The sequence below is a fragment of the Rhododendron vialii genome, chromosome 12a, assembly GCF_030253575.1.
Source record: "Rhododendron vialii isolate Sample 1 chromosome 12a, ASM3025357v1".
Lineage (NCBI taxonomy): Eukaryota > Viridiplantae > Streptophyta > Magnoliopsida > Ericales > Ericaceae > Rhododendron > Rhododendron vialii.
In genome coordinates this window covers 22,954,586-22,964,151 of record NC_080568.1, presented here as the reverse complement: position 1 = coordinate 22,964,151, position 9,566 = coordinate 22,954,586, and the positions used below count along the sequence as shown (strand labels likewise).

The 9,566-nt window shown below is 35.0% G+C and overlaps 2 protein-coding genes across 2 annotated transcripts; both read right to left on the bottom strand.

Moving 5' to 3' along the window:
• Positions 1-1,043: 1,043 nt before the first annotated feature.
• LOC131311240 (valerianol synthase TPS1A-like) lies at positions 1,044-4,677 on the bottom strand. Its single transcript, XM_058338602.1, has 4 exons — positions 4,218-4,677; positions 3,558-3,776; positions 2,037-2,178; positions 1,044-1,552 (listed from the first exon to the last, which is right to left on the bottom strand). Exons 1-4 carry the CDS (start codon positions 4,529-4,531, stop codon positions 1,280-1,282), a joined length of 948 nt encoding a protein of 315 aa, XP_058194585.1. The 5' UTR covers positions 4,532-4,677; the 3' UTR covers positions 1,044-1,279.
• A 155-nt stretch (positions 4,678-4,832) lies between these two features.
• On the bottom strand, positions 4,833-5,525 carry LOC131309583 (valerianol synthase TPS1A-like). The gene is made up of 2 exons (XM_058336198.1): positions 5,302-5,525; positions 4,833-5,108 (listed from the first exon to the last, which is right to left on the bottom strand). Exons 1-2 carry the CDS (start codon positions 5,413-5,415, stop codon positions 4,833-4,835), a joined length of 390 nt encoding a protein of 129 aa, XP_058192181.1. The 5' UTR covers positions 5,416-5,525.
• Between the last annotated feature and the right edge of the window lie 4,041 nt (positions 5,526-9,566).

Sequence of the window (9,566 nt, the reverse complement as noted above, 5' to 3'; positions counted from 1 at the left end):
CCTTTTACGAAACTAGTTGCAATAAGATATCACGAACTTGTTTATGCTAAAGATTCTTATTTTGAAACACAAACACGAATAGAGAAAACTCTCAATTTTCATTAATAATCATCAAAAAAGCAAACAATTTGCTAGAAGGCTTACATCTCAATTTATAGTAGAGCATTACTAAAATACTGAAAAGGAAATAAAACATATTGGATAAAATCAATCCTAAAATTGATTTTATTCTTAAATCAATCCTAAAATTGATTTCATTCCTAAAATTGATCTTAGAATTCTTATTCTTAAAATTGAAATTCCCTAACAAAATTACTAAAATCAAAATAAGGAAAACTAGAGAATGCTATTTATTAAATTATTTCGATTTCCATTCTGCATCAATATTGCTCTTGGACATAGAGTACAAATTGAAATCCCAGCATCCACTTATTTATTTCCCATTTGAATTTGGAAACAAACACCAAATTATCAATGCTTGATCATATGGAGATTGAATCTTCGTACAGTGCAATGATGGAGTCTTTGGCACATTCTGGTTGAGTATAGCCATCACTATACTTGTATACCACACCGTAAAGGCATGCAAATTTGAGAATTCGAATGACAAGATCTCTAGATATCATAGTTGGTCTCATCATCTCTTCATTGATGTCGATCCATGCATTCTCAATTATTTTCAACAAATCACTAATGGCTTCCGGCCTTGAAACACCATGTTGCTTCATGTAGCACTCAACTCCAGTAGCCACGTGGTTTCTCTCATCTTCTGTCTTCAATTGTTTAAAAAAATTACAAAAACAATTGTTAGATAAATGATGACCATGTGTGAGCATCCACCATATGTCAATGTTTCACCTATCAGTATTGCAGAATAACTTTATGTAAAGGGAGTCGTGTGAGTGACACGTATCCCTTAATTGTTTGCAGTTTTTAGTTTTATTAAATTTTAGAAACTATCTTCATAACATCTTTGCATAGACCCTAAAATTTGCTGTTAACATAAATCAAAGCTAACATCATTTTTCCAATAATCATGTGATAAAAGGTGCTTTAAGGTAAAACAATCAGGCCAAATCAAACCCAATCGAAACCAGTTTTGTCAACTAGGCATGCCAAGGAGTTGGATTTTTAAATATATTGTTTTGGTCAGATCATTGAAAGATCTAAACTCGTTGTACTATTAAATGGAACTGCCTTCTCTGCAGTTGAAACCAGGATTACAAGATTCAGTCTGAGAATGCAGTTTCAAACCAAAATGCAAAAATGCCAAACAGAATTAACAGTATATTGTACTAATTACCTTGCAGCTCTGTATGTCATTGATGACTCGGAATATTGTTGAGCAAGCCATGAGGATTCGAGGTTGAGATTGTAACCATTGGAATGCCTCAAGGGTTGCAATCTCTCCCATCCCTACAAATGCCGCTGTTGTGAGCAATGGAGAAGTGATGGTTACTAAAGCATTGGCCAAATACTCTTCCATCTTTTGCACATATCCTTTCTTTAACCACTCGGTCTCAACGTCGTAGCATCTTACTACTTCTTTGTACTGATTTGAATGAACATAGAGAAAGTGAAAATCAAGAAGAATGTGTCAATCACTTGAGTTAAAATGAACTATAATAAAATAAGAGACATAACTCAAGCATAATCTTGAACATTGTGTGTAATTTTACTCATTAGTTTTTTTTTATTTTTATTCATCTCTATATGTGTCAATCACTTGAGTTATGCACGTTCCATAGTTTTGTAATTTACTTATTGTGTTAGAAACTTGCAACTTTTAATTATGATTGTTTTGATTTGGATTCGGAAAAAAATATGCTTGTGCAGCTAGCTTCGTTATCATCATGAATGAGTTCCTCTAAAAGAAACTATCAAGTTGCCAGTTAAAGACAAAACTACCATTTCAATTTCATTTATGTGAAAACCTTTGTAAAATATTTATGAAAGAACATTATTTTCTCATAAAATTAGCAAAATAAAAAAAATAATAGTGAGAAGTATTTAAAGAAGTATTTAAGTTGCCATACCGCTTCTTCTAAATATTGGACGCTGTAGTTTATTTCTTTCTTTCCCATGATCTCCTGGTAAAATTCATCATGAACGTTTAGGAGAGCCTTGTAGATTGGCTTCATGTAGTTAGGGAGTTGATCAATAGCATTCATGTCCCACCTAACACATGAGAAAGATGGAGTCAGAGGGGGACAAGTGAAGGCAGCCGCCACTACAACAATTTCAAAACATACTATTTACTACATTGAAAAAATTATTTTATCCTCAAACTACATAAGCCAGCCACCACTAATTTTTTTCATTATTTTTGTTATATAGGATAGGAAGTCTTTAATCCTGTAGTTTTTTTTTTCCTATAAATTAAAGGAGGACAAAAAAATAGTCCAAAACCAAATTCAACGGGCCAAGTGAATATTATGATATATGAGGTTTAAATTAAGAAAAATCAAACTTCACAATTTGTTTTTATGTAAACTCTATGGGAAAAGACAAACAGAGAAGACCTCTAAATGCAAACATAAAAGAAATGTAGCAAATTAAGTATCAAAGGCTATGATTGAATGGCGTCGAAATTTGCAAATAAATTTTCTTCAAAGTCGAGAAGGTCTCATACATAGAGAAGCACATTGTTAAAAGTTTTGATGTCGATTCTATCATCAATACTTTTAACGATACGAAAAAGTATTCCAATTCAAAATACCTCATTTTAGTAGATAGATTAAATTAAAATTACACTGTCTTGGTATTGTGTTGGATATGACAAACATCGTGGATTATAGTTTTCAATATGCTATTTTAAATTTTTTTGAAGTCGATAGACATGCATATTATGGCCCCACCACTAAGGTAAAATTTTGGCTCAATCCCTGCACATGAGCACTTGATGTGACATAATCATACCTCCTATATTCAAGGGAAGAGCAATGCTAGACATAAATGTTCCAAAGTTTACATCCATTCTTACATCTTCATAAGTGATAGAAACACTCAAAATACTATTTAGGGGTCCCACAAGCGCTTGGAAGATAGAACGTAAGAACGTGTAAACTTGGATGTGTGGCTTGCTTTTTTGTATAGGGAAAGAAAAAAGGATCCTATCGAGTGCATACAAATGGATTGAACGGCCGGTCCAATTTGCCTATTTTCGAGAATTTCTAAGGTCCCACTTAGATGATCTAAAAATCCTTCATATTTTAGAGCTTGTCAAAAAACATCAATCGTGTGAAAAATCACGTTGATCAAGTAACGATTGATATATATTTGAAACATGTTTAATTTGAGATAAGAATGGGTTCTAATCCGGTGTTGCAATCTTTTTCTAAAGATAAATGCACTATGATCAAATTGGTATATGATAACTATGGTTTTTGACGTGGTCGATGTCCTCAAATAGCTCTAAGATGTAAACCCTTTGGATCATCAGGGTGGATCCGGAAACAATCCGAAAATAGGCAAACTGAGTCATCAAAATGGATCCAAAAAGAATTTTTAAAAAAATGGGAATTTTTTAATTTTGTCTTTATAGCTAGCAATAGTACCTCTGCACTGCGTTTGTGAAACATTTGAGTTCTTCATAGGTGCCATAAGCATCGTAGGTATCATCTAGAACAGATATCATTATCATAGTTTTTGTGAGAACCAAACGGGCAAGAGAGTATTGCGGTTCGAAACAAACTGCTGTAGAATAGAAAAAGCACTCCACTGCTCTGTCCCTTACATAAGGAATATGTGACCGTAGATCCCACTCTTTCCACCACCTAAATACATGGAAGTAGAATGGTTACAAATATGAGTTACCAAAAAAAAAACTTACGAGAAGCCCATGGTACACCCCAATTAAAAAAATAATTTCGTTTACCAAAAACTGAGCTTTTTAGCTTCTTTGTACTTTTATTTGCATGCTTTTGTTGTTTTTTTTGTTTATCTAAAAATGTGAAGCTGTGGAGTAGGTCGAATCTTTGCTAACAACCGCACTAGAAGAGTACATCCTCGTACTCTTCAAAGCTCTCTCAATGTTTTAATCTTTTATTGTTCACAATTTCATCGTTCATCTTTTTTGATATGTTATTTCTATTTTTCGTTTAAGAAAAATAGATTGAACGGGAATTAGATTAACCAGTGTCATTGCCAAATATATATAACATGTACACACACACAACATATTCTCTTTTAATAAGCACACGTGGAATCTTAATTACCTGGAGATGTGGTAGAGTTCTTCCTTGTGTAACATCTGTACCCGATTGAAATCAATCTTTGCAAGCCTCAATAGCTTTTCATTCCTAGAAGCATCTTTTTCATAAACAGAAATGTAATGCCTAGCTTCAACTCTTGGAATTCCCCTTTGGAGTGGTTGGTACAGGGCATGGGTCACTTGTTCTGCCAAATTTGAGCTTAAATATTGTGGTTTTAAGGACTCAAGCCCAGCTTTTGTTAAACAAAAGGCCTTGTCAAGTATATCTTCTCCATGAGTCTTCAAAAAAGTAGCTTCATGTAGGCTTAACATACCCATCACATCACTGCTTATGGTTTCTTTGAACTCACCATTACTGTCTGTGAATCTTTCAAAGACATCTAATACAATATTCAAGTGAGCCACACCATGTCCATATGATATTAATTTCCTTAACTTTCAAAAAACTAAAGTCTATAATGTAATAAAGAGTGATTTTCAAATGAAAGTTCTTAATATGACAATTGATCTCATCAAAAATAATATGGCAGCGTCATTTGTAAAAGTTTGGGCGTTGAAACTTATAATACTACTATATGTCATTGGATCGTTTTTCTTCTTTTTTAACTATAAAAAAGGGTTACTTACTGGAAGACAAGTCATAGCCATGCTGCCTAAACACTCGAAAGTGAAGTGACACCATGAACAAATTATCATGGAAAACATGTTCCTCAAAGTTTGGAAACATGTTCTCCAAAAGCTCTTCAATCTCTTTCTGGAAGAGGTAGGAAACACCAAGGCGTTCAAGTGCATCGATCAGAACCATCTTCTCTGCTCCAACATGGTGATCTAGTACTAGCATATCCTTCACTTCTTCCTTCAACACTTCAACCTCTTTACTGTATTTTTCTAGTAACTGCATCATATATAGCTATGTCAAAAATGCATCATATATAGCTATATATAACACTAATCGAGATTTATCAAATAAGATCTATATTATATATTTTTCAAGATCCAAGCTAAAAGATATAGACAAAATGCATAAAAGAGACATACAGAATAATGGACAATGAAAATGAGACAAAGGGAGTATATTAATTAAATACCTGGGCATCTAAAGTGAATGAGGAAAATCGATCTCCCCATAAACTGGGGGGAAAGTTCCCTAAGGGGCGAAGAGTGTCGGGCATTGTAGGCTTTTCCAGAGAAAGATGGTCCATTGTCAGTGAAATTAAGAAGAAAAAAATAAATTAACAATACACTTTACGCGAACGATTATTCAAGCTAAAATCGCTAAGTCCTTTTACTAAGAGAGAGAAGACTCAAAAAGCTCTCTCTCTGATAGAACAACACAGCTTGATAGTTTGTCAAATGATTCGGGCCAACTCTCCTTAAATAGGATGAAACCCAACCAGCCTCTGTTAGGAGTCTGATTTGTCTGAGGTCTTCTGTGTGCACCAAGGTCCAATCCGTTGGGGAGTATCTACAGAGTCCGCACCACATCACCTGAACCCAATATACATTGATTGACTCATATACACTTAAAATGCTAAGTCTTTGTAAGTGGTGAGCCATCTAATTATATATTGAGGTCCAACCCTTTTTTTATTTATCTGATGTAGGGCTCAACCTTTCACACATGTTTCTAACAATCTCCCCCTCATGTGTGAACCATGCATTTGGCCTTAGCTCCCCCTCGATTTGATCCAAATGACTCCCCCTTGATCCATGATCTTTTTACTCTCTAACACCGATTTAACCTTGGACTTCATCGCACCCACTCCATCGATCGAGAACCAACCCCTGGCCTTCACTCCATCGAGAGCCTCCATGCAGCGCTCTGCCTACATCCTTGCTCCATCGAGAGCCACCTTGGATTTTTCTCGCGCCATTGAGAGTCTCCATGCAAGCCCAACAAATCGGTTTGAGTCCGCCCAAAGATCGTCAGCCATCATCTCTGATACCACTTGTTAGGAGTCTAATCCACCTGAGGTCTTCCTTGTGCACCAAGGCCGAATCCATTGGGGAGTATCCACGGAGTCCGCACCACATCACTTGAACTCAATATATATTGAATGACTCATATCCACTTAAAAGACCAAGCTTTGTAAGTGATGAGACATCTAATTGTATATTAAGGTCCAACCCTTTTTCTATTTATCAGATGTAAGATTCAATCTTTCAAACATGTTCCTAACAGCCTCCACCAGATAAAGCTTAATTAATTAACGAATTAAATGACGACAAAAAAAATGACGACAATTATCAATAAATTTTTTTTTAAAGAAACAGATGTCGCACGGTTAAAATGTTGAACGTACTGTTGCATGTTGACTCATGTTTGATACTTTACGTCCCACTCCCAGCAGCCCTTGACTTGGATCTTCTCAGTCTAGCTCCATGTCCATGGATTTGAAGGCATGTCTGGCATGCATGCATGGGAATTGAGAACGGGGTCTCCCTGGCCAGGCCCGTCCTTCTGGGAAAGTGAGGAAGTCTTGTGCCTTAAGCTTCTCTAACAATTTACTCCCTACGTCTGGATTTAATTGTTCTTAGTTCTATTCTAACCGGCTAAAAAACTTGTTATATCTTTGTGGGAAAGTGAGGAAGTCTTGTGCCTTAAGCTTCTCTAACAATTTACTCCCTACGTCTGGATTTAATTGTTCTTAGTTCTATTCTAACCGGCTAAAAAACGTGTTATATCTTTGAATCCGTAATATATTTCATATCGCATAAGTATTTTGTTTGATAGATCTCGATTAGTTCTATAATACAATATTTTTGAAATTACGTAAAACATTATAAATTGGAAGATATAATCGATTGAAAAATGGCACGAACTCCAAAAAAAAAAAGACTAGTAAATCCGGACGGAGGGAATATTTATTTTTGGTAAAATTAAGTATGCGCTCCAAAGTTAATAGGGTGTACAAAAAATAAGCACGTTATGCAAGCGTAATTGCTAGTGTTGTCGCTAAAAAATACACGAAGAAGAGTGATATTAAACTGATACAGTCACATTAATCAATGATTACTGCTGTCGGAAATTTTATCTACCTTGTTATATGTATTCTTTTTTTTTTGAATTTTTAGATTGATTTACTACTTATTTTGTTCTATCTTCTGTTAAGGGTTCCAACAAGCCAACCTTGAAAATCGCCTCTGACCCTCAAAATGCCGGGGACGTGCTTGTTTCAAGCCTATAATAATTCATTAGAAATCAGAGGGAGCCATGGAAGGCCCTGAGCTGAAGACTTAAGCCCTTATTTGGTTGCAAACTTGGAAAAAAAAAAATCCAACTCAAAAAACATTCGTTCTCTTACTTTTAATTATTACTCTCATTTCTCTCTCCACTCATTACCCATATCTCCAATCAATACACTCATTTCTCTCTCTATTTCTCTTCGCTCATTACCTTTATCTTCAATTATTACCCTAATTTATCTCTCCACTCATTACCTCTATTTCCTATCATTACTCTCATTTTTCTCTCCAATCACTACTCTCGTTTCTCTCTCTATCTCTCTTCGATCATTATCATTATCTTCAATTATTACCCTAATTTCTCTCTCCACTCATTGTCCCAAAAATCAAACTCAAAAATTTTCCAAAAAGGAATCGAACAAAGCATTAATCTCCTGAATTTTCACTCAAACTTAGGGCACTAGATAGGTATAGCCAGGTATATGTAGTGTATATATTTAATCTAATTTTATACAACATACGAGCTAGCTAGTCTAATGAAAAAGCATAGTTTTACTATTCAACTGGTGCATGATTCAAGTCCTAGGGTTCTCGCTTTTCCTTCTGCATAAAAATAATTTTTTCCTCTCACACAATCACAATCCAACGAAAAAATTTAATTTTACTATCCAATAGACACACGATTCAAGTCCTAGGGTTCTCTCTTTTAATTCCTTTTGCATAAGAATAACTTTTTCTTCTCACATACTCACAATTCCTAAGGTATATTTGTTTGATTGGTGCATGTAGTGGCCCCAGAATAGGCCTCCAACCATCCCCAAGCCAAGAACCACTAGGCGCATTCACATCAGCCTGTTTGGGTCACCGCAGATCGAGCTCCATCCAATGTACCCAGAGCTCGGAGTCCCATCGTCATGTGGCTCGGTTGCTCCAAGCTAGGTCGGGCTCCTGATGCCCCGAGCGAATTATTTGTGATATCCCACTTTTTCAATAAAAAATAATAATTATTTTGATGCAAATAATTAAATCTTCTATTTTTCTTTTCCGAACTTCTTTCTAATACAAAAAAGGATGTTGATTGTTATTTACGACATTTATTTCAAAAATTCATATAAACTTGAATGACTTATAATTTGATTTGCTAGATAATATTAAACTAGTTTGAATGAGTATACGTAGGGCCGGCCCAACCCCAAGGCCCAAGAGGCCTGGGCCTTGGGCATCATAAAAATATTCAATTTTTGGGGCACTCAATTTTTTTTTCTATTTGGGTTTGAATAAAACTCTTTTTTAGCCCAATACCATAAAAAATGCCCATCCAACGTGCAAATAAAAGCCCAAAAACTCAGATGACCCAAAAACTCGGTGGCATTTTTGTAAATCAGAGAACTAATTGGTTCATTTTCGAAGAAAACAAGAAAACCAATGCTCTGCGCCTTTGGCACGTTTTTTCCACGAGAATATGTCCGGCTCACATGGAAAACCATCTTTGCCAGCCAACCAATCAACAGGTGACAGCTCAGCTATTGCCTTTGGTTGCCTTGGAAAAACATGTGCACAGCTATTACTATTGTGGTAAAAAGCAAAAACGGAACAATCATTCTACCTCCACACCCAAACACACACTCATTTGCACATCCTCACTCATAATAGGGGTAGAATCTGTACACACTACACACCCAGTGTGTGTAGGCCTCACTTCTATTGTGGGTGGGGATATGTAAATGGGTGTGTAAGTGGGTGTGGAGTTAGAATTAACATAGTGTACTATGGTTGGTTTGGTAGGTTTTGATTAAAAAGTTAGGGCTGACTTATTATTTTTTCTATTCAATTTTTTTTCCGTATTTTTTAGTTTTGGATTCAACTCTTGTGACTTATTGATTCATCTCAATGAGAGAGATTGAAAAAGTAAAAAAAAAAAATTGATCGAAATTCATAATTTTTTTATAAAATACAATAATAAGTAAAAAATACAACTTTTTGACTTATATTTTTGTATTTTTTAAAAAATTTACGAGTTTCGATCCAAATTTTTTGTTTTTTTGATTCATCTCGCCGAAACAAATCAATAAGTCACAAAAGTTTGATGCAAAACTCACAAATACGAAAAAAAATTGAATGAAGACAAAAAAAAAGTCCTTACATTTTAATAATCCCACATCCCAGC